Here is a 26,285-nt window from a genome sequence, read left to right as displayed (position 1 = left end):
GTCTGGAGGTCCTCTTCCTTTGGGTAATAACGACTGAAAGAGTCAGTGAGCGACTGTAAGTGCAATTGAACAAGAGTTATTACCTGTCGGTTGACATCCTCCTGTTTCATATAATCATCAAAATTTGGAAACATTTCCAGATCTTCTTCAGCCAACCGCGTTTGCCAATATCTTCCTTTGAAATGCATCCATTTTGCCTCACAGTGTGAACACGTCCGTAAGCTATCCTTGCAAGGACGTGTTCAGCTTGTTTAACAGAGAAAAAATATCTGCCAGGTATACAAGCTTGGCTAGCCAATCATTGTCGGACAAGAGATCACAAAGCCTCGAATTATTTTGCTGCTGGAAGAATAACTTGACTTTGTGGCACAGGTCGAACAATCGGGTTAGTACTTTGCCCCTCGACAGCCATCTCACCTCAGCGTGAAGAAGAACATGAGTTTGCCGAGAGCCCATTTCTTCACAAAGTGCCTCAAATATTCGAGGGCGACCAGGCTAGCCGGGTGGGCAAAGTGCCTGCCTGGCAACCCAAAGGTTGCGGGTTCGAATCCCGCCTTAGGCTTGGATCAAAGTACTGCAAAAACCTTGGGAGCTGCATTATGGCCACAGAAGCCGATGCGCCAACTACCAAAAAAAAAAAAAAAAATTTTTTTTTGAGAATTGAGCGCTTTGTGGCGAATTTCATTTACAATTTTAATTACATCAGAGAGTACTCTGTGCAGTTCTGGAGATAATCTTTTCGCCACAAGTTGCTCACGATGTATGATACAATAAGTAAACAAGATGTCTGGGTGTCTAACGTCTTTCACTTTTGCAACAACTCCTGAATGATGTCGAGTCGTGCTTGAGGCACCGTCTGCGCATATCCCAACATGTTTCTTCCATTCAATACCGTGTTTCAGGAAATAACCATTAAGTGCATTGAAAATTTCAGAGCCTGTTGTTCTACCCGACAAGATTAGCGAACAGAGGAGTTCTTCCTTTAATTCTCCTTGGTAATCAAACCTCACAAAACAAAGAAGAACTGCCTTGTTAGTTATGTCTGTTGATTCGTCAAGTTGAATTGAATAAAACGTAGAATTTTTCACAAGTGCAATCACTTCATTTTCAATATCTTCAGCCACGTCTTCAATTCTGCGCTTCACAGTGTTAGCGGACATAGGAATTCCTTTCAGTTTCTGGACAGCCTGTTTCCCCAAAACCTCTTCACAGGCTTGTAACAAGCAAGGCTTAATTAATTCTTCTCCAATTGTATACGGCTTTTTACATCTCGCGATTTGAAGTGCTATCAAATAAGATTTTACTAAGGACTTATCTTCAACAATCATTGTTGCTAATGAACTTTTTTGCTTTTGCAAATTTCACAGATTCTTAACTTTGGAAGTATTCATCTGGCTTTTTAGCTAAATCTGGGTGTTTTGACTGCAAGTGCCTGCCGAGTTTCGAAGGTTTCATGGCATCATTGGATAAACGCTCAGAACATATAATACAAAGCGGCTGTGGATCCAGTTCACTTCCAGGTTCTTGAATAAATCCAAACTTCAAGTTATCCGCATCATATTTTCTTGAAACTTTGAACTTTTTCTTCTCTCCACCTCCAGTTCTAATGTCCTTCCTGATGATGATGCCTTGCAGTGGCTGCGGAGGCTCTGATTCATTAATCAACACATGACAATGCAATGTTACCTAAGAAGTGCAAAACTCTTGCTTGTTTTTTCTCACTCATTGGTGTTATTTTATTTGAATCTAAAACCAAACAAGAAATAAGATAATTATCAAACTCAAGCTCTTTGATGCCATTAAATATCACACTGTGCACAGTTAAAATAAAAATATCACCGGTCACTTATCTAAGAACTGCAAACCGTGTCATGCCCAGGCTAGGCCATCGATAAGAAATAGAAATAGCTTTCTATATTTTTTTACAATAAAAGCATCACTAATACCAGATATTGCACTGGGCCTTTTATAAACATGCAACGTAATAAGGTGAAAATTGCAAAAAAGTAGAATCAGAATATAAGGAAACATTTTAATAAACACGAAAATTGCAAATATATTCAGATTACTCTGCGGACCACAAATTCTCCCACGGACCACTGGTTGCCGACCACTGATTTAGACAGCATATTTGTTTAAATATGTTGTCTAAATGCTGTTTAAATGGAGCAAAAAAATATTTTGGATAATATGAGTTACATTCCCTCCAATCTGGATGTGCTATTGTATATCTCTCTTTGATGTTCTCTATGAATTTACAATAACTATATACAGGTAACCCTCATATAACACGGTAGTTAGGTTCCTATAAAATGTTGTGTAGTGCGGAACCGTGTTATACAGGACTAAGAACAAATACAAAAAGGAAGGTTACATTCCAAAAGCTAACAAAAATACATACATTTTTTATAACTATCGGAAACTTCATTTTTATTAAAAATAGTAATAACTGAACAGACATCTTACAAAACCGTGATACATATATGTCAGATAATGTACGTCCATTTAATTTTCTTCCTCTCTCCGTTGCTGCTAAGCAAAATCAAACAAGAATGTTTTCTCTGTTACAGAATATCTTCACCTTCTGAACTTTCTTCTGCAGCATCTAGATTTTGTGTATCTTCTGCTCTCTTTAAAAAATCAGTAATCTGGGAGTGTTTGCTTTTGTTTGATTGCATGGTATGGAGCTAAGCATTTTTTGAAGCTTATGCCTTCCTGTATGCTTTTTAGTGTAAAATTCAGACCTCCAGTAATTTTCATCTGCACTATCATCCCCTGAATTGATTTTGGTTTACCACCGATTCCATTTCTACCAAATCCACTTTCAAATCCCATGGATGATGGGAGGAATTTTTATGGGCCTTTTTCACAACGTAGCTGAGTTAGCTGGTCTCAGGCGAGGGTAGCATGGTTTTTTTCTCCCGGAAACTCTGGTTTTTCATCCATCAAAACCGAAAATTGACCTCAGAACACATGCAATTTACAGACAATATATACATGGAGCAACATGGCCTTAGTTGCCACTGCTCCTAAAAACCCAATAACGTGTTGACAATTTTATTTCTTTGAGCGATAAAGCTATGATTCTGATACAGTCCACAACTGAAAAATGTTTCTATGCCTTCATCACTAAATTATACTCCATGTAAGACAAAATCTATCATAATGATTTTATGATGTAATGAGTTTTAAAGGTAGATACAATGTCTTGATCTAATGGCTGAATAAAGAAGTTGTATTAGGTGCTAGGAATATTACTTCAACATTTTGGATGACTTAAATCTTTTGGATGGCCTGGCACGTTACCCAATATAATTGTAACTAATTGAAATGTAAAATTTTCACTTTAAATAGTTTTCCACAGCTGGCACAAAAAAATTTATAAACCATTCTTTAAACAACAAGTCTGCAGTTACCCAAATTATGCAAAAATTCCTTATGCATAAGTTCCTTACGCATAATTTAGGGTTGGAGTTTAATTCACAACAAAGAAATTATTTTAATACAGTTTTTAAGAAAAGTTTAGTCGAAAAATTTATAAACAACCAAATAAAAACCAAAATAATCTTACAAAAACCTTAAAAGTCTACCTGCATGCTTTGAAGTCAATTTTTTTATGGTCTCAAACAAGCACAAGTTCAATAGCACAGAGCCTAAATGGAGATTTTCCAATAATTTTTTTGCATAACAACTAGGGAGTCAACATCAAGAATTCACAAAAAAGAATGGAAACATTGAAAAATTACACTCAACATAATAGCTGGGTTTTTCTCCGCCCCAAAATACCGTGTTATGAGCGGTTTTCCGTAATTATCTAACCGTGTTGTGCAAGGATGGCACAATTTTTCAAACATGTTAGAGCGAAACTGTGTTGTAGAAGTACCGCGTTATATGGGGTTTACCTGTAGTTCAAAAAATTGAAATACAAAGATATAGAACTTATCTCTAACAGAGTCTCTCCACTCACTGTCTCATAGACTTACTATTTCTGCTGCATGCCTCTTCTACAGATACTTCCATGGGCACTGTTCTTCTGAATTGGCTTCTATAATTCCCGCTCTCTCTTTCAAAACAGTCCGAACACGTGCAGCCACCAGCCAACATCCATTTACTGTCCAACTTCAAACTCACAGAACCAACTTTTCATCTTCCTCGTTTATTCATTCAACTGCCGTTTTCTGGAACAACCTTCCTTCATACGTATTTCCTGAAAATTACAGTCTACAGAAGTTAAAATCCAATGTCAACAAATATCTTGCTTTCGTCTTCTCAACCTCCAACCCAAGCACGGTACTAAGTACTATAGGTTCTAATACCTCTCATGTTTGGGGTTTACATAAAAAAATATATATATATATATTTCCTTTATTTCAACTCCACTATTTCAAAAAAAAAAAAAAAAACCCATCTTGAAGCAAAAAGTATCTTGCAGACTGCTCTTTTCTATACAGTGCATAATATGTACATTGCAGTAATTATGTTTTGAAGTAGAATCTAAAAAAAAAAAAAACACTGGTACTAGCCCATTTCTATCAATATTTAAATATTGGAAACAGTTAGCTTTTACTTATTTTATTATTATCATTTTTATGTGCTAATCTTAAAAAAGTAACTGATTGCTTGGTATAATTACCTTGTTATCATGTGGTTTAAAATAGTATCCTATTCCTGGGAGACCAAGTCCATCTGGTGCTATCTAAAACAAAAAAAGAAAGGTCAGACAGGGCAAGGGTGATAAAAAAATGTTTAAGCTAAACAGATTTTACACTGAAAACTATAATAAAATAAAATCAGCTTACCCCAAAAAATATAATAAAATAATAATATAATAAAAAAAAGTGGTAAAATGTGTGAAATTTTTCTTCACGATGTAAATATTATAATTAAAAAAAACATTAACTATGTATAACAATAATTGTTGATTCATGGGAATTCTGAAAATTTTCTTTCAAACTGTTATTGTGAAACAGTGACAAGTGTAGATATCGGGTAAGGTTCCCTCCTTACTTAAATAAACTTCAGCTGTACATTATACCTGTATAAATATAAATTACACCCTCAAGAGTATACAATGCCAGATTAAGGCACAGGCTAGCAGGGCTCTTTCACGGGGTGCCAAAAACAGAAGAACAATGAGGCAAAAAATATATATATCCTTAGTAAAGAGAGCCGAAAAATCTTTCTGCCTGGGGGTGTGGAAATACCTTGGTCTGGCACTGAGAGTATACTCTATATTTATGAAGGTATAATGCACAGGTATACTGGCGTTTGAATACCCAAGTGTAATAGTAATAGTATTCATCATATAGTGCAAGGAAGCCACAGGCTTTTGCAGCATTGGATAAAAAAAAAAAAAAAAAACACTGCATGGGGGGGGGGGGGGGAAAGGTGGTTGAGGCTGAAAGTTTGAATTTATTCAAACTTTCAGCCTCAACCACCTGCAAGGGCAACTTGTTCCAGCTATCAACGACTCGCTAGCTAAAAGAAAACTTCCTACAGTTTAGTCCAAACCTTAATCCCTGTAATTTTAATTTTTGGCCCACAGTTCTCAAATTCTTTTGCCAATCTCACCATTCGAGTTGCTCATCTTTCGACCATTTCAAGAAGTTCAATGTCTTTTTTTCAGATGAGGTCTCCATACTTGAACAAAGTATTCCAAATGCGGCCTTACAATTGCCTTATACAGTGGGATTATGACCTCCCCGTCTCCACCAATTGCATTCTTCTACTATTTTTAATTCAACTCTACTAGGCATACAATTCATTTTGGGGTTTCTCTTCCCCAAATGTAAAGCCTTGCATTTTGCTGCATTACAACTTAGCTGCCACTTTTCTGACTATTCCTGAAGGAATGCTGCTTGGTACTGATCATTAACAACTCTAACAATCTTTACGTCATCTGCAAATTTTGACATCACACCTTCTATTCCTTTGTCAATGTCATTATGAAAATGGGAAACAACAGCGTTCCAAGAACCAATCCTTGGGGAACCCCACTCCTGACATTACACCAGTCTGAAGAATATCCATTAATCAAAACTCTCTGCCTTCTGCCCTGCAGCCACTCAGAAATCCATCTTAAAATCTTACCAGTAATCCCAACCTGTTCATGAGGGACCGAGTCAAATGCTTTTGCTAAAATCCAAATAAACTATGTCAAAATTGTTCCCTACATCCAGCTCATGAGTAACTGTGTCAAAATAGCCTACTAAGTTAGTTAAACATGATTTTTCCTTAACAAAACCTTGTTGTATGTCCTTCAGAATGCCACATCTATCTAAGTCTCTGAATTGCACTCTTAATCATTGCCTCTAAGATTTTTCCTACCACTGAAGTCAGACTAACCAGCCTATAGTTACCAACTGCACTCTTAGAACTGCATTTATGTATTGGCGATACAGTAGCACTTCTCCAATCCAAAGGAATCTCCCCTGAGTCCAAAGATGCTCTCATAATTAATTAACCTCAATGGTTCAATACACTCCCTGGTAGTCTCCCTCAAAACTACCGGGGATATGCCATGAACTCTGGGAGTCTATGCTCAGCCTCTTCTCAGCATGAAGGGTCTTCCGTCAGTAAAAATTGATACAAAGTATCTATTCAATTCATCCATTCAATTCTTAATGGTATGTATACATATCAGTTCACCTTTGGCCTTAATGATAGGCATGATCCTTCTGACCAAAGCTTATAATAAAGCTGATATTTGCTCCCTTCATCCTTTTCCTTCAAAACAAATGTGATCAGGTGTTCCAGCTTGCTCACCCCCACACAAGATTCAGATCAAGATTTTCTACAAGGCTAACCAATTCTACAATTTAAATCCCACACAAATATGCTACAATACAGGAAGTATGAAATTGTTCAATGTCATTAATAGTACAAGCATATTAAAAACATTTTAAGTTATATCAAAATAATTTAATAACACCTCAGGAAACTGCTTGCTTAAAAAAAAAAAAAAAAAAAAAAGCAAAAAAGCAAAAAAGCAAGAGCGTTATAAACACCAAAATCATAGTTATTTATTAAATAAAGATGTATCACAAGAAAGGGCGCTGACTCTCTTTACAAGTGCCAGCCGTGTATTTCAAGCTCCAAAAAAAATCAGTTTTGCTATTTTATTTACTTAATTGTATTATTATATTTTAGATTATATTTTAGAGGGGGCTTAGAGGGGAACAGGTATCCTGTGTGTTATCAGACACTCAGCCTAAAACACTGATGGATCCAATATCTCTCTATTACAGAAGATTTAGGAGAAGTCCGGTTGGCCTGCCTCCCTAAAATCCACTCATGCACACCTTCTCGATGGTAAGCCCTGTTATATCACTTAGGCGGCAACGAACGTGTAGTGTTTCTCTTCAAGACGCCTGGTCAGCGTGAAGAGGAAAAGACCAAACCCTCCAGCATGAGAGCACAACAATACAAATGGCCCTCAGTCCCCAGCAGCTTTCACTTTCCCTCTTACGGCAGCGAGAGGATCAGAGTGGAAGCAGAAGGTGCTAAGAATCTCTGGGTACGACCAGGCTGCCATGCACGGAAACTGAACTTAGCCTGTTATAACGTACGATCACTCATTGGTGAAGACAGGATATTAGAGCTGGAAAAGGAATTAGAAAATGCGAATTGGAATATCATCGGTTTGGCTGAAACAAGAAGAAGAAATGAATCACTTATAAGTATATCAATTGGAAATTTGTTGTACACCAATGGAAACAGTGAAAGGAGTGAAGGTGGAGTTGGGTTTCTGGTCCATAAAGATTTTAAAAACAACATTTTGGAATTCAAAAGTATATCACCAAGGGTGTCAAGAATAATACTCAAGATTTCTAAGAGGTACAAGCTAAAGATTATAATGATTTATGCACCAACATCGAGCCATGATGATGAAGAGGTTGAAGAAATGTACACCGAAATTGAGAGTCTTCTAGATAAGCAGAAAACCCACTACACTATTATTATGGGGGACTTCAATGCTAAGGTTGGAAAAAGGCAAAACAGCACAGAAAGAGGAACTATAGGAAATTTTGGAATTGGTGAAAGAAATAAAAGAGGTGAAAGACTTGTGGAATTTGCAGAATCTCAAGGACTGTCAGTAATGAACACTTTTTTCAAGAAAAGGGTGAACAGAAAGTGGACATGGAAGAGTCCAAATGGATTAACAACTAATGAAATCGACTTCATCCTCACTAACAGAAGATATATTGTGAATAATGTTACCGTCCTGAATAAGGTAAATGTTGGAAGTGATCACAGAATGGTAAGATGTACACTTGATATAGATGTAGGAAAGGAAAGGAAAAAACTGACTAGAGTAAATAATACAAAGGTCTTTGAGATAACAGAGGAGGAGAAAAGGCAGTATGTACTGGAACTTAAAAACAAGTTTGAGCTTCTGCAGACTGCTCATGACCAAGATATCGACGAGGAATATTACAACTTTCTGAAAGTGATAAAGCCCAAGAAACTTATAGGGAAACAGAAATCCAAAGAAGAAAAAATTAGTCAAGAAACACTTGTCATGATGAACCGAAGGGGAAAACTGACAGGGAGAAAATTGAGTATACTGAGTTGTGCAAAGCCATTAGAAAGAGGCTCAGAGAGGACATAAGAAGATTTAACACAAGAAAAGTAGAAAAAGCATTAAAGGAAAACAAAGGATTTAAATCAGCAGCCATGAGCAGTAATACAGAAAGACAAATGATACTGAAACTGAAGAACAGCGATGGTGCACTTATAAACAGTAGAGAAGGCATAATTCAAATAGCAGAAGACTACTATAGAGAATTATACAAGGAGCGAGGGAATGATACCAGCAGTGGGGAAGATGGATTGCAAAGTAGCAACACATACGACATACCCGATATTCTTCCTGATGAGGTAGAACATGCATTGAAGAAAATGAAGAATCAGGAAGTCCCGGGGGAAGATGAAGTTACTGTAGAGTTGTTCAAATTGGGAGGAAGAGACATAACACAAAAACTGGCAAGGCTCTTCACAAAGTGCATTAAAAAAGGTGTGACGCCTAAGCAGTGGAATAATGCAATCATAGTTTTGCTGCATAAGAAAGGAGATAAATCAGAAATTGGAAATTATAGACCAATTAGCTTGTTATCCCACATCTACAAGTTGTTCACAAGGGTCATTACTAACAGATTAGAAAAAATACTTGATGAGAATCAACCGAAAGAGCAAGCTGGTTTTAGGACAGGATTCTCAACTATGGATCACCTTCACGTAATATCACAGCTAATGGAGAAAGCAAATGAATATAAAACACCATTATGCCTGGCATTTGTGGATTATGAAAAGGCATTTGCCACCATACAGCATAAGGCAATGTTTCGGGCACTGGAAAGACAAGGCATAGATACCCCATATATTATGATTTTGAAGAAAATATATGAGAGTGCTACCTCCTTTATTAGACTAGACAAAGACAGTAGGAAATTTAAAATCGAGAAAGGAGTTCGACAAGGAGACACAATATCTCCGAAGCTGTTTACTGCTGCCCTTGAGGAAGCTTTCAGAAGATTAGACTGGTCGCAGAAAGGAGTCAATGTGAACGGAGAGTACCTAAACCATTTACGATTTGCAGATGACATTGTGGTTATAAGCCACGATCCCAAAGAATTAGAGGAAAATCTTAATCAGTTATGCACAGTTAGTAAGGATTTTGGACTAAAGATGAATATGGCTAAAACAAAAGTAATGATGAACAAGTATGCCACGGAAAGGGAAATAATGATTGAAGGAGCAGTAATTGAAAAGATGGAGTCATATACTTATCTGGGACAAGTTATTAGTTGTAATAATGATAAATGGCTGGAAGTCAAGAGAAGAATAAATTTTGGATGGATAGCATTCAGGAAATATAGTCACGTACTGAAGAGCAATATCCCAGTTTGTCTGAAACGTAAAATAATGAACCAATGTATACTCCCCACCATGACTTATGGAAGTGAAACTTGGGCACTCACCAAAAGAATGGAAGAGAAGCTGAGAACTACACAGTGAAGAATGGAACGAATTATATTGGGAATCAGACTGTTAGATAAGAAGAGAAACACATGGATTAGGCAGCAAACTCAAGTAAAGGACATTCTTATCAAAACTAAAGAACTAAAATGGTCTTGGGCAGGACACATAGCTCGAAGACATGATGACAGATGGACTAAGAAAATAACAGAATGGTATCCAAGAGGAGCTAGAAGAAAACCTGGAAGACAAAGGCGGAGATGGATAGATGAAATTCATGAGTTTTTGGGTAGTAAATGGATGGCCGGTGCTCAAAACAGAAGGAACTGGAAAGTTGCTGGAGAGGCCTTCATCCTGCAGTGGATTGAAAATGGCTGATGATGATGATGATTATTATATTTTACTTTATAAGTAGCCTTATAGTTCTAGTTATGCTGGCTATTTTTATTTTAGATAGAGTTTTTGTAGGTTAGTACTTAATATACGTAAAACTGTTGTTTCATTCGAATCTTGTAGCCATTGTTTGCGTATAGAGAGTGGTACAGAATTCAAATTTTTAATAGTGGTAAATAGGTAGCTCTAACATAAAATTAGATAGCATAATACACATCACTGCATTTACAATTCTATTAGATAGTGTAGTATTGATATTTAATTAATTAAATTTATTGAGTTTATTAATTTTCAATATCATGCCCCAAACTAGAGCAGCGAAGCAACGGGCACAGAGTGACAGGAGTGCTGTGACTTGGGGAGTACTGAGGGAGATGATTCTCCAATGCATCACAGTCTAAAAAAATGTACAACTTGTACATTTTTTTGTTTGCAGAACTCTCTGGAACAGGACATGATCTAACCAGAAGGATGTCTTTGTGTGTACTAGGGACAGGGAGTGTCAAAAAATTAGGTGCCAACTCAGCATTCTGATGGGCGCTTATGAAAGTTTGAAGGCAGAATGTGCCGGCCCCTCGGGAGTTAGTTATTCTCGGTTACTCTATTGTCAAGGAGATGGGTAATATACTGTGTAAAAAGGCAGGGAGAATAGAACCAGGGCGTCTCCCAGGGGCAAAAGTTGATGATGTTGTAGAACAGATATCATGTTTTAATGGCACAACGGGTGATATTGTTGTACACGGCATTAATGACATTAAGAGTAGGAGAGCTGCATATTTCTTAACAAGTACAGGTCAATGCTGAAAAACAGTCGTGAGTTAGGGTTAAATTTGAAAGTGTCTGCAATTCTGCCCAGACACGATAGGAGGGAGTATATGATGAGAGCCTTGTCAATCAATATGGCCATGGAGGGATTGTGCAAGGGTCATGGGGTAGAATTTTTCTCAGTGTGGTCTGTGCTTGTTAACAGGAGAGACTGCTTCTACAGGGATGGGATGCACTTAAATAGAAGGGGGTGCAAGAGTGTATGCGAATGCTTTCGAGGCAGTGTTAGATGGGTCGGAAAACTGCTAGATTGGAGGAATTTACAGACTAAAAGGTTAATAGTAGCTGCAGGCAGATGTGAAAGTGATACTTGCACTGCTTCGATCAGAAAGAGCAACAGCCTGGAGGGCAGGGACCGGTGGGAGTCATCATGAAACAAATAAATACATGGGTTGCATTAGGGTAACTAAGAATAAGAATAGCTGCATGTATACTTGCATGTACATGCAAGAAGTATACTAAATAAATTTGATGAATTTGAAGTGCTGGTCAAGACATCAAAGGCAGATATTGGGATAGCATTAGTAGAGGCATATGATGCAAGAAAGCAAGCTTATGCAGCATCAGCCAAAAAAAAAAAACCCACTTCCATTTCACCCCTCCATTTGTTTGAAATACCTGTCCAGTTGAGCCTTAAATTTTTTTAGGCTATCAACTTCCACAACAAGGGATGGAAGTCTGTTCCACCAACCAACTACCCACTGGCTAAAGGCAAATTTCCACACATCTATCTTTCCTCAATCTAAATTTATACTCTCAGGTGATTATTCTGAGCAAGAGGAGGAATCCCATCGGCACTGAGCATGCTCAAACCATTCAAGGCTTTATACACCTCTATCAGATCACCTCGCCGGTGCCTAGTATCCAGACATTATAATTTGCAAAACTTAAGCCTTTCTTCATAAGAGCAACCCTTTGTTCCATTCACTAATCTTGTTGCCCTTCTCTGTACTCATTCCAGCAGCTCTGCATCCTTCTTGAAATGAGGCCTCCAGACCTGTATACAGTACTCAAGGTGTTGCCTGACCATTGCCTTATACAAGGGAATAATCACCTCCTTATCCCTGCTAGAAAAATTCCTGTATACCATTGACAAGACACTATGAGCTACTCTTGCAGACCGTCTGCACTGCTCAGAGAACTTCATATCTGCCTGCACAATTACTCCCAGGTCCTTTTCATGCTCTACCACTGTCAGTGTAGTACCACAGAGTTGATACGTTGCTCTGGGGTTGCTGTTTCCCATATGTAGTACTTTACATTTATCAATGTTAAACTTCATTTGCCACCTCTCAGCCCATCTGCTCAACCTTTCCAGATCCTGTTGCAGTAGCATAGCGTCAGTAGTGTCCTTAACAACCCTGCCAAACCTTTGTATGATCTGCAAACTTGGACATTAACCTTGATATACCATCATCAATATCATTTATAAATACAGAAAACAATAATGGACCCAACACTGAACACTGAGGGACTCCACTAATAACATTAGTCCACGATGAGCAGTGTCCATTGATTACCACTCTCTGTCTTCTCCCCCCTCAACCATCCCTTTATCAACAGCAGCAATTTGCCTCCAATGCCACACTGCTCCAATTTGTGCAGCAGTCTTCAATGTGCAACAGTATCAAAAGCCTTTCTAAGATCCAAATATATAATATCAAAGTTATTCCCTGCATCCAGTTCTTTTGTGACTGCATCATAGTATCCAACCAAATTGGTCAATCAAGACTTTCCCTTAACAAAACCATGCCGTGTCCGAGTTATAACTGAAGTCTTGTCTAGATAATCCTGCAGTGCTTCTTTAACCAGTGCCTCCATTAATTTTCCTGGAACAGAAATTAAACTCAAAGGTCTATAATTACTTGTGTCAGCCTTTGATCCTCCTTTGTGAATTGGGGTCACATTTGCACGTCTCCAGTCTATGGGTACCTCCCCTGAGTCCAAAGAAGCTCTCATAATGATGGCTAAGGGTTTGCTTACTTCCTTTGCTGCTTCCTTTAATATAACTGGATAGATCCCATCCACCCCACGTGCCTTTCTTATGTTTATCTTCAACAATTTCTCCTCCACTTTACTCTCAGTTATTACAAGATTATCTAGCTTAATGCCAGAGTTGAATACACCTCTGGCATTCCCCTTGCTGAATAACTCCTCATGTGTGAATGTCAATGCAAAATATTCATTTAGTTTGTTAGCTACCTGAGCAGGATCATCAACAGTTGAACCATCCATATCAAGTTGACCAATCTGATTCATCCCTTTGCTTCTATAGTTTACATAGGTAAAGAACTCTTTTCTGTTTTTCTTTGCATCCTTTGCCAAGGATTTCTCATAATCTGCCTTTGCCTGCCTAATCTCCTTTGTGACTTGGTTACAGACCAGCTTATATCTATCATAGGCTTCCATGTCACCAATTAATTTATATATATTCCATGCATTTTTCTTCTCTGCCATATGTCTCATTAGTTCATCTGACATCCATTTAGGCCTAAACCTTGAACAATATTTCTTATTTGGTATGTAAAGCCTAGTAGCTTCCAAGACAAGTTCTTTGAATGCTTTCCATTTTGAATTTGCTGTTGGTAACATCACCAGTTGGTCCCACTGTATAGAATTTAAATACTGTCTCAGCCTATCGTAGTCGCCTTTACGAAAGCAAAAATCCTTCCCTTTACCCCTGATGGTAGTTACCTCTTTGAGTAAATCTCACTTCAGCACACTGTGATCACTGCCACCTAGTGGTTCCTTTATCTGCAGATTCTTAATGCATGAAGAATCACTACTGATAATCAGATCAAGACTATTACAACCTCTAGTTGCCTCCCAAACATGCTGATGTAGAAAACAATCATTCAATAAATCTACAAAAGCCTTGCTAGTGTTCGAGTGACCAACCCACAAATTCCAGTCAATATCTGGGAAATTAAAATCCCCCATTATAAAAACTCTCTGATTTACTGGCCCACTCTATTTCCCTGTACAGTTTCTTATTATACTCATCAGAGTCATTAGGCCTATAGCACACTCCTACTCTCAATTTTGATCTCCCAATGCTTATGTCACACAAAACTGACTCGACACTGCACTGTCCAGCGATGTCGATTGGCTTCACTTCCCTGGATTTTGTGTGTTTCTTAACTAATAGCATAACCCTTTCTCCCTTCCTATCCTGTCTATACTTTCTGTACACATTGTACTCCCCAAATTCCAGTTCTGCATTCCTTATATCTGTGGGACACCACGTCTCTGATATCCCAACAATATCTGCCTTTGATGTTTTGAGAAATACCTCAAATTCATCAAATATCAGAGACATGGTGTCACACAGATATAAGCAGTGCAGAATTGGAATTTGGGATACACAATGTGTACAGAAAGGATATAGAGGGTAGAAACGGAGGAGGGGTTACGTTATTAGTTAAGAAACAAAATCTAAGGAAGTGCATCCAGTTGACATTGGTGGACAGTGCAATGTTGAGTCAGTTTGGTGTGACATAAGCACTAGGATAGAAAAATGAGAGTAGGAGTGTGTTATAGGTCTAATGACTCTAATAAGTACAACAAATTGTACAGAGAAACAGAATGGGCCAGTAAATCAGATTTTGTAATAATGGGGGATTTTAACTTTCCAGATATTGACTGGAACTTGTGGATTGATCACTCGCACACTAGAAAGACTTTTGTGGATTTATTGGATGATTGATTTCTGCAACAGCATGTTCGAGAGGCAACCAGTGAGGACAATACTCTTGATCTGGTTATCAACAGTGATTATTCTGTATAAAGAATTTTCAGATAAAGGAACCACTTGGTGGCAGTGATCACATTGTACTGATGAGGGATTTACTTAAAGATATAATTACCATCAGCGGTAAAGGGAAGGGTTTTTCCTTCCATAACGGTGACTTCAGTGGTCTCAGACAGTTTTTAAATTCTGTACAGTGGGACAAACTGATGACATTACAACAGCAAATTCGAAGTGGTAAGAATTCAAGGAACTAATCGTGGAAGCTAATAGGCTTTTCATACCAATTAAGAAATATTGTTTAAGTTCTAGGCCTAAATAGAGGATAGATGAACTAATGAGACTCATGGTAGAGAAGAAAAATGCATGAGATTCTTATAAATTATCAGGTGACACAGAAGCCTATGGCAGATATAAGCTGGCCTGTAATCAAGTCATAAAGGAGGTTTGGAAAGTGCAGGCAGATTATAAGAAATCTTTGATAAAGGATGCTAAGAAAAACAGCAAGGACTTCTTTACTTACATAAACTGTAGAATGAAGGGACTAAACAGATTGGTCCACTTGATATCAATGGTTCGACTGTTGATGATCCTGCTCAGACAGCTGATAATCTAAATGAGTATTTTGCATCTACATTCACACATGAGGAGTTATTAAGGGAGGAAAATGCCAGAAGTTTGTCAAACTGTAACACAGAATGCTCATTGATTTTGTAATAACTGAGAGCAAAGTGGAGGAGAAATTGTTGAAGTTAAACATAAGAAAGGCACCTTGGGCGGATGGAATCTATCCAGTTCTACTAAAGGAGGTAAAGGAAGTAAGCAAACCCTTAGCCATAATTATGGGAGAATCCTTGGACTCAGGGGAAATCCCCACTGACTGGAGAGATGTGCAAATGTATCCTCAATTCATAGAGGGGGGATCTAAGGGTGACACGGGTAATTACAGACCAGTTAGTTTAACTTCTGTTCCGGGGAAAATAATGGAGTCACTGGTTAAAGATTTCTCGTAATCTGCCTTCACTTGAATCTGGCAAGGATACAGAAACATCACCTTTGTAATAAGTTTAGGAATTTGAGGAAAGCACATAATTAATAAAGTAATTTTGCATTATCCACAAGGAAAAAGAGAGGTTCATTTCAAAAATTAATCTATGGTTAATACCATGTAATGCCATTTCCAAATTATACTCCATGTAAACCAAAAACATCCACTGCTATGATAACTTAAAATAGAGTTTCGATTTATTTCTTTGTTCAGCTGCTCACAGCCCTAATTTTAGTTAGTTTGTTGTTGTTTGTTTATTAGGAGCATTAGCAACTAAGGCCATATTGCTCCGGGGATATGCGGTGGTCATTCCCGGACCTTTCCGCATCCTCCGTATTTGGTGGTGACGGGCTCAAACCCCGGTCTAATCAAGAAGCGTGTGCTACGCACTGCTGCTCCTTCCCACCTGGCTACGGAGGCACCTTTATTTTGGTACAGTTGGGTGGGAAACATCTTTATTTATTTATTTATTTATTTTATTTATTTTTTTTTTTGATAACAAAATTGTTGTATCTAATGATGCTCTGATATTATTATAATATAACGTCAGAACTAAGAATAAACTGTGCTGGTAATTTTTTAAATTTGCTACTTTTATTCATCTTATACAGTCACATAGTTACATATAAATTAACAAGTTAAGTTCTCTTGTTAAAATAAGTAAGGCATAGTCCAGAAAAATAGCACATTTACTGTAATGTTTGGCTGTTATGCTACAGCCTTGCATATCATTTCCTTATTAATTCAAGAAACTTCCTGACATACTGGGAGTGAAGTATCTAAGAAGATAACTGAACATTAGAATTTCAAAGATCTTGGCTGGAAATGACGAAATTATGATGTATTACCCAATATAGTATTTGTTTCATCCTAAAGTCCCTGGATACATGTTATTTGATTAATTGTTTTGGAAAAAGCTCCAGATAGTTTTAATACTGCCATACAGTATAACTGTTATTCTACAGAGTAGTGTAGTCGTGCTGAGAGGAAGCAGCGCTTCAAAATCAGAGAATCTTGAACATATACACTTTGTGCAGATGATTCTTTTGTTTGACAACAGTTAGCATTAGCATTAGTAGAGGCATTTGATGCAAGAAAGCAAGCTTATGCAGCATCAGCCAAAAAAAAAAAAATAAATAAAATATATAAATAAAAAAAAATAAATAAATAATAAAAATAACCACTTCCACTTCACCCCTCTGTTCGTTCGAAATACCTATCCAGCTGAGCCTTAAACTTATTTAGGCTATCAACTTCCACGACAAGGGATGGAAGTCTATTCCACCAACCAACCACCCGCTGGCTAAAGGCAAATTTCCTCACGTCTATCCTACATCTGTCTTTTCTCAATTTGAATTTATGCCCTCTCAGGTGATTATTCTGAGCAAGAGGAAGAATCCCATCAGCATTGAGCATGCTCAAACCATTCAAGGCTTTATACACCTCTATCAGATCACCTCGCCGGTGCCTAGTCTCCAGACACTATAATTTGCAAAACTTAAGCCTTTCTTCGTAAGAGCACCCCTTTGTTCCATTCACTAATCTTGTTGCCCTTCTCAGTACTCGTTCCAGCATCTCTACATCCTTCTTGAAATGAGGCCTCCAGACCTGTATACAGTACTCTAGGTGTGGTCTGACCATTGCCTTATACTAGGGAATAATCACCTCCTTATCCCTGCTAGAAAAATTCCTATATATCATTGACAATACACCATGAGCTACTCTTGCAGCCTGTCTGCACTGCTCAGAAAACTTTATATCTGCCTGCACAACCATCCCCAAGTCCCTTTCATTCTCTACCACTGTCAGTGTAGTACCACAGAGTTGATACGTTGCTCTGGGGTTGCTGTTTCCCATATGTAGTATTTTACATTTGTCAATGTTAAACTTCATTTGCCACCTCTCAGCCCATATGCTCAACCTTTCCAGATCCTGTTGCAGTAGCATAGTGTCAGTAGTGTCCTTGACAATCCTGCCAACCTTCGTATCGTCTGCAAACTTGGACATTAAGCTTGATATATCATTTATAAATACAGAAAACAATAATGGACCCAATACTGAACCCTGAGGGACTCCACTAATAACATTAGTCCACGGTGAGCAGTGTCCATTGATTACCACTCTCTGTCTTCTCCCCTTCAACCACCCCTTTATCCATAGCAGCAATTTGCCTCCAATGCCACACTGCTCCAATTTGTGCAGCAGTCTTCCATGTGCAACAGTATCAAAAGCCTTTCTAAGATCCAAGTATATAATATCAAAGTTATTCCCTGCATCCAGTTCTTTTGTGACTGCATCATAGTATCCAATCAAATTGGTCAGGCAAGACTTCCCCTTAACAGTTACTAACCTGAAGGCCATCTGGGTAAGGGATTTGAAGTTAGCATAATAAGAGGGTGTTTTACTGGTACAAGCCCTTGCATAACATTCAGCAAAGAGTTAAGAATGGGGAAAAAAAAATAGCCATTTCAATCAAAAGCATATTTGAACAACCCCATCAACAGATTTCAAATACTAGGAAAAGACTTTTTGGCCACATGACAGCAATATATGTTTTCAGCATAAACAGGTTCAAACTGGTATGTTTATAAATCGATAGCAACCCTTATGTTCAGAAGAAACAACTGTTGAATCAGGAGATATGATAAATTGGTGAAAAATCTGGAGGTTATTTCCATTCCAGGATAAATATTAGAATCAAAAGTACAGTGTCACACAAACTTTTTTGGCCATGGATCCCTTTTCATTCTTAGATCTATTAGTAAATCCCTACAGTGAAATAACATTTGTTTTATTGTTCTCGATAATAAAATATTGTGATCAACAAACAAAAACACTCGCCTACCTTCAAAATTTGCCCTTCCACATTTCAAAGTATGTAGATTTAAAAGATACGATTAAAAATTTGTGTCTGTACACAGTCTACTCAATGCATGATTGCTTGTACCTTGGCTTCCAAGAACGTTAGAAAAAAAATAAAAAATTCAACAACTTACCTGTTGGAATTAGCGTGATGAGTAAGCAGTGTTCTCTCCAGAAAATTCTGCAAGCCAGGTGGCATTATGAAGTAGCCGGGTAAGGAAGTGTAATACTTTGCAATATTATAAAATTTTCTGTTATTTATAAATGTGACTTAGGCAATCCAGAGCAAAAATTAATTGCATAATTTAACATTATGTGTTCCTGTCGTATTGACCTCGATCGCATAGTATGTTCAAATTAATATTGATCAAGATCAGTGAGCAATGAGCAGTAACATACGGTATCATGAGAATTGCTTAAATTTTAGCCAGGTGGTTAGTTAAATTCACCTGTCGAATGGGCGGTGCACCTATTTGACAGGTCCCGGGGAGAACACTGAGTAAGTTTATATCTTTTCTATTATGTAAGTTGTTTGTGTCTCACATAATCAGCAGAGTCCACCTTCTTGCCAGCAGCCATATCCATGCTCCACCTCACACAAAGCACCGCAGTTTTTGTGCCACTGGTGTAGTATCTTTGGAAATAGTAACAAGGGCAGTATTTATTTCAAAATAATTTGAAGCACTGAAACAACATTACCCCAAGGTTCACATCTGGTGAGTATGGGCTTGGCAAACCCAGGGTCCTGAGCTGGATATCATCATTCTTCTCTTTCTTGGTGATTCCTCTCTCTCTCTCTCTCTCTCTCTCTCTCTCTCTCTCTCAGGGTAACTTGAGAATTTTTTTTTTTTTGGCTGGTGCAGCATAAGTCTCAGGCTTCCTTGCACCATATGGCTAATAATAATAACAATTCCAAAAATAATAATACTTCAATGATTACAAGTGATGGAAAATAAGAAGTGGTAAAAACTTCCTGCCAGTAAAGCTAATCAGATTGATATGGATTTGTAGGTCCTCAATGCAGTCACAGGGCAGCTATGATCAGTATATATCCTCAAGCCAGTTATTGGCCACCTTCACTTCAACTCCACCATTTGGGGTGAAGGTGCAACATTCCTCTACAGACATGATATGCAACAATTAGCAGCTCAATGTCATTATACCCAAGGATATAACCAAGAGTTATGATCAGAATAACAACAAACAAACACTTGTAATTCAAAAATTACTATCTTTTAGTAAATGTTCACTTCCAACTCACACTGGTTAATTACTAAATTTCAACATCATTATTTGCAGAGATGTCCATCAGGATTAGAGATTGCTGGACTCTCTTAGTAAGTGGGTCATGGCCTTCTGGTCATTTATTGACTATTGTACCACCCTTATTCTTCCATTATCAACAGTTGACTTTACAATTTCAAACAGATAACAATAGAAGATGTGAGTATGATGGGGGCCGCTGATAAAAATTAAACCTCTTTGAAAATTCTGTAAGTTGATATCCACAATGCTTCTCTAGCACTTTTAGAGTTGTTCTACATTATTCGTAGCAGAGTTATACCTGAATACCATTGACAGTATAATGATATGGTACCATTTAATGTAATAAATGCTATTAAGTGACCAATAATCTATAAATAAACAGTGATTCATAACATTCTACCAAATAAATTATGAAATGAAAACTTACCTTTATAATATTTCTTGTTGGATCAAGATCATCTGGTTCAACATATATTCTAAAATAAGGATGAACACCATATTCCCCATGGAGTTTTTTTAAAGCATCATTGATATCCCAGAGTTCCGGTTCCCAATCTTCTCTGAGAGCTGACCAACCAGCCATTTCATCAAAAATTCTTTTAAAGCCTGATGTTGAGAACTGAATATCTTCAGTTTTCATGCAGGATCTATAAAACTTATTCACTTTCCAACTTGGTGAACTCAAACCGGAATCGCGAGGTACGAGATCAATTAGATTACGCACACGATCATAAATCTTTTGCTTTAATTCATCCTTCACACCAAACGATCCGAGATTTTTTGGCAGTGGATTGTTGCTGATCCACCCCCCACAGGCGTATGACCAAAAATCTGTACAAGGATCATCTTCAGTATTTAATCGCGCTACCACAGAAGCTGCAGTGTGTAAACACTCTGATGACAAACATTCTTTAGGTTGCTTATAACACCTATAACGATTAACTCTAACTGCTAATACGATTACTACAATGAAAAAAACAAATAAAAGTATGCTCTCTAGAAATATAATTACACAATATTTATTACTGCTTATCCTTTTTTGAATTTCACGTAACCTTTCTCTCATGGCTTTTTCTTCTTTCTTTCTCTCTACATCATTATTTTCCATGATCTTATCAAGTTCCCGCGGTTCCCCTTCAGATGGTTTATTCATTATTCTGTGATGAGCACTTCCACGATAATCTTATTAATTCTGCCTTAAAAATGTCGCACCCTTATATTCATGTAAAAACTAATTTAAGCCACTCTGTGATGGTTCACCTGACGTTTAGCACATGCATACTTGAGGATACAATGTTAAGGAAGAAAAAATACGACTAAAATTACTTTTCAGGTAACCTGATAAAATTCATAGCAGCAACCACACACACAAGACACGCAGGAGTAAAACATCGACACCACGAAAACGACTTAAAGTTCCTCCAACTTTCCACCAATAGCAATCGGGAATAGAAAGATAACGCAAACGCTGTTGTAGCAACTTGTTGAACGACTCACAAAATATATGAAAACTAAATACCTCACAAGCACTGAAAGTAAAGGCAATATTGAAAACCATGACGACCCTATAATTTTGGGAAAAAATCCGTATATTGTTATTTACAAAGTAATACGGAGGGAAAACAACATATTGGGATGTGCTGCCATGGGTTCGGTTTGGCTCACGCTGACTCTTAATTTTTGATGGTTTTCAGGTAGTAAGCTTGTTAATCACACTAGAGTGAGCTCACTATTAGTTGCAGAATACAGCGAACTCATTTATTAATTCAGATACAGAAATCCCATTATTAATTACGAGAGTTATATACGTAATCCAGTAGGTAAGCTTTCGCAGTAATACAACAGGGCCTGGGCGGTAGCACAGTGGTATCGTCACCATCTTCCCCACACCGGGTGGAAAAGGCAAGAGTTCGAATACCGTCGGTGACGAGTAACTTTAATGGGCTTTTTTCACTCTGTGGCTGAGTTAGTCAGTCTCAGACATAGATATCGAAGTTTTTTCCCCCGGCATGGGGAAAAAAACAATCGACCATGGAACGCAGACATAAGACACACACAGCACGGTTGATGAATTATTCGAGTGGCCTACAAATAATAACAGTTTAATTTTTTTTTTTTTTTTTTTTTTTTCAGTAGTACAGTTGGTAGAATCACCGTCCTCCCGCACTGGCTGGAAAATATAATTATTAAATAAAAAATTTAATAAAAACTAAATTAATTACTGTATTACAAAATATTATCCAAATGTCATTAACTTTTATATAAAAACTATACTTTTGAATTTATAAGCTTATAACTGATTTAAATATTCGCAATTCTGGTCACATTTTTAAAATTAATTATAAAATAATTTCTGAATTGTTTTTCTTCATCTTTAACGTCTTATCTCGTTTTACGCCACATACAGAGTACTACATTTTATGCCACAGTGATGTGGCCACTGGATGTAAACAGTGGACATATCACTATGGCATAAAATATAGTACTGTACTCTGATGTAAAATAAGGTGTGGCATGAAGTATTTTCAGGTCTAACGGCACCGGGGACTCCCATCTCCGCATATGTTCATAGTACCGAGGGAAAAAAAAAAAAAGGAAATTCTGATATCAGGGTCTCCTGTAATTGATTACATCTATCTACCATATATTTATTTTGTCTGTAAATTGCGTGTGTTCTCTGGTCGATTTGCCTGTTTTCTGGACGAAAAAACCTTGTTATCCACGCCAGAGACCGACTAACTCAGCAACTGAGTAAAAAAAGCCCACTAAATTTCCTCACGTCATAGATGGGATTCTAACCCAGTTCGACTCGGTGTGGGAAAGACGGTGACGATACCACTGTCCTACACGCGCAGACATTGTATCGAGGACAGCAGGCTGTCAAAGCCAGAGATTTAAAGTGTGTGGATCAAGTCAGGGAAACGGGAAATGCTATGTAAAAAGGATAGGTGGAACAGAACCAGGGTATGTCAGCCAGGGCCAAAGGTTGATGACGTTGTAGGGCAGATATCATCTTTTAAGGGCACAAAGGGTGATATTGTTGTACACGTTGGCACTAATGATATTAAGAGTAGGAGACCGGAAGAATTACTTAACAAGTACAGGTCACTGTTGAAGAAAAGTCGTGAATTAGGGTTGAATTTGAAAGTGTCTGCAATTCTGCCCAGACACGATAGGAGGGAGTATATGATGAGAGTCTTGTCGATCAATTCGGCCCTGGAAATATTGTGAAAGGCTCAAGTGGGTAGAATTTTTTTCAGCCTGGTCTATACTTGTTAACAGGATAGACTACTTCTACAGGGATGGGATACACTTAAATAGAAAGGGTGCAAGAATATTTGCTGATACTATCGAGGCAGTGTTAGGTGGATGAGAAAACTGCTGGCTTGAGAGGATAAAAGGACTAATAGATTAACAGCAGCCACTAGCATAGGTGAAAGTGATTCTTGCACTGCTGCTATTAGAATGACCAGCAGTCTGGAAAACAAGATGCAGGGTATTTCAGAGCATGCTGGGAGTCATTGCGGTACAAGTAAACACATGGGTTGTGTTAAGATAGTTAAGAATAGGAACAGGTGCATGTATACTTGCATGTACACCAATGCAAGGAGTTTGGTAAATAAATTTTATGAATTTGAAGTATTGCTCAGAACATCAAAGGCAGATATTGTTGGGATATCAGAGATGTGGTGTCACACAGATATAAGGAATGCAAAACTGGAATTTGGTGAGTACAATGTGTACAGGAAGGTTAGACAATATAGGAAGGGAGGAGGGGTTATACTATTAGTTAAGAAACACATAAAATCCAAGGAAGTGAAGCCAGTCGACATAGCTGGACAGTGCAGTGTCGAGTCAGTTTGGTGAGACACAAGCACTGGAAGTTCGAAATTAAGAGAAGGAGTGTATTATAGGTCTAATGACTCTGATGAGTATAATAAGGAACTGTAAAGGGAAATAGAGTGGGCCAGTAAATCAGAGAGTCTCATAATGGGGGGGTTTTAATTTCCCGGATATTGACTGGAATTTGTGGGTTGGTCACCCATACATTAGCAAGGCTTTTGTGGATTTATTAGATGATTGTTTTCTACATCAGCATGTTCGGGAGGCAACTAGAGGGAGTAATACTCTTGATCTGATTAATAGTAGTGATTCTTCATGCATTAAGAATCTGCAGATAAAGGAACCACTAGAGGTGGCAATGATCACATTGTGCTGAATTGGGATTTACTCAAAGAGGTAACTACCATCAGGGGTAAAGAAAAGGGTTTTTGCTTTCGTAAAGGTCACTGCGGTGGTCTGAGACAGTATATTAATTCTATATGGTCGGACCAACTAATGATGTTACCAACAGATAATTCAAAAATGGGATGCTTTCAAAGAATTTATCTTGGAAGCTACTAGGCTTTACATACCAACTAAGGAATATTGTTCAAGGTTTAGGCCTACGTGGATGTCAGATGAACTAATGAGACATGTGGCAGAGAAGAAAAATGCATGGGATACATAAAAATTAATGGATGACATGGAATCCTATGATAGATATAAGCTGGTCAGTAACTAGGTCACAGAAGAGATTAGGCAAGTAAAGGCAGATCGTGAGAAATCCTTGACAAAGGATGCAAAGAAAAACAACACAGAGTTCTTTACCTATATAAATTCTAGAAGGAAAGAGATGAATCAGATTGTTCCACTTGATATTGATGGTCCAACTGCTGATGATCCTGCTCAGGTGGCTAACAAACTAAATGAGTATTTTGCCTCTACATTCACCCATGAGTAGTTATTCAGGGAGGGGAATACTAGAGGTGAGTTAAACTCTGGCAGTGAGCTGGATGATTTTGTAATAACTGAGAGGAAAGTGGAGGAGAAATTGTTGAATATAAACTTAAGAAAGGCACCTGGGGTGGGTATCTATCCAGTTATATTAAAGGAGGCAGAAGAGGAAGTAAGCAAACCCTTAGCCATAATTATGAGAGCTTCTTTGGACTCAGGGGATATACCCATGGACTGGAGATGTGCAAATGTGACCCCAATTCAAAAAGGAGGATCAAAGGGCAACACAATAAATTATAGACCTGCCAGTTTAACTTCTGTTTCAGGAAAATTAAAGATTAATGGAGGCACTAGTTAAAATACTGCAGGATCATCTAGACGAGACTTCAGTTATAGCTCGGAAACAGCATGGCTTTTTTAAGGGAAAGTCTTGATTGACCAATTTGATTGGATACTATGATGTAGTCACAAAGGAACTGGAACTTGATATCATATATTTGGATCTTAGAAAATCTTTTGATATTGTTGCCCATGGAAGACTGCTGCACAAATTGGAGCAGTGTGGCATTGGAGGCAAATTGCTGCTATGGATAAAGGGGTGGTTGAGGGGGAGAAGACAGAAAGTGGTAATCAATGGACACTGCTCATCGTGGACTAATGTTATTAGTGGAGTCCCTCAGGGCTCAGTGTTGGGTCCATTATTGTTTTCTGTATTTATAAATGATATTGATGATGGTATATCAAGCTTAATGTCCAAGTTTGCAGACGATACAAAGGTTGGCAGGGTTGTCAAGGACACTACTGACACTATGCTGCTGCAACAGGATCTGGAAAGATTGAGCAGATGGGCTGAGAGGTGGCAAATGAAGTTTAACATTGACAAATGTAAAGTACTACATATGGGAAGCAGCAACCCCACAGTAACGTATCAACTCTGTGGTACTACACTGATAGTGGTAGAAAATGAAAAGGACGTGGGGGTAATTGTGCAGGCAGATATGAAGTTTTCTGAGAAGTGCAGACGGTCTGCAAGAGTAGCTCGTGGTGTCTTGTCAATGATATACAGGATTTTTTCTAGCAGGGATAAGGAGGTGATTATCCCCTTATATACGGGATAGTCAGGCCACACCTTGAGTACTGTATCCAGGTCTGGAGGCCTCATTTCGAGAAGGATGTAGAGCTGCTGGTACGAGTACAGAGAAGGGCAACAAGATTAGTGAAGGGAACAAAGGGTTGCTCTTACGAAGAAAGGCTTAATTTTGCAAATTACAGTGTCTGTAGACTAGGCACCTGCGAGATGATCTGATTGATTGAGGTGTATAAAGCCTTGAATGGTTTGAGTATGCTCAATGCTGATGGAATTCTTCCACTTGCTCAGAATAATCATTT

The 26,285-nt window shown here is 37.9% G+C and overlaps 1 protein-coding gene across 1 annotated transcript in view; it reads right to left on the bottom strand.

Moving 5' to 3' along the window:
* LOC150076002 (endothelin-converting enzyme 1-like) overlaps nucleotides 1–21,530 on the bottom strand; it is a 160,797-nt gene extending 139,267 nt beyond the window's left edge. The window contains exons 1-2 of the mRNA XM_090388028.1: nucleotides 20,548–21,530; nucleotides 4,634–4,696 (exon numbers count right to left, since the gene is read on the bottom strand). Coding sequence (XP_090244154.1) covers nucleotides 4,634–4,696; nucleotides 20,548–21,273 — 789 coding nt within the window. The 5' untranslated portion in view covers nucleotides 21,274–21,530. The remainder of the gene's footprint in view (nucleotides 1–4,633; nucleotides 4,697–20,547) is intronic.
* Nucleotides 21,531–26,285: the final 4,755 nt, after the last annotated feature.

This window comes from Mastigoproctus giganteus, chromosome 13, assembly GCF_048544385.1.
Source record: "Mastigoproctus giganteus isolate SK-2022 chromosome 13, ASM4854438v1, whole genome shotgun sequence".
NCBI classification, from domain to species: Eukaryota; Metazoa; Arthropoda; class Arachnida; order Uropygi; family Thelyphonidae; genus Mastigoproctus; species Mastigoproctus giganteus.
This window is presented reverse-complemented; position numbering and strand designations above follow the sequence as displayed.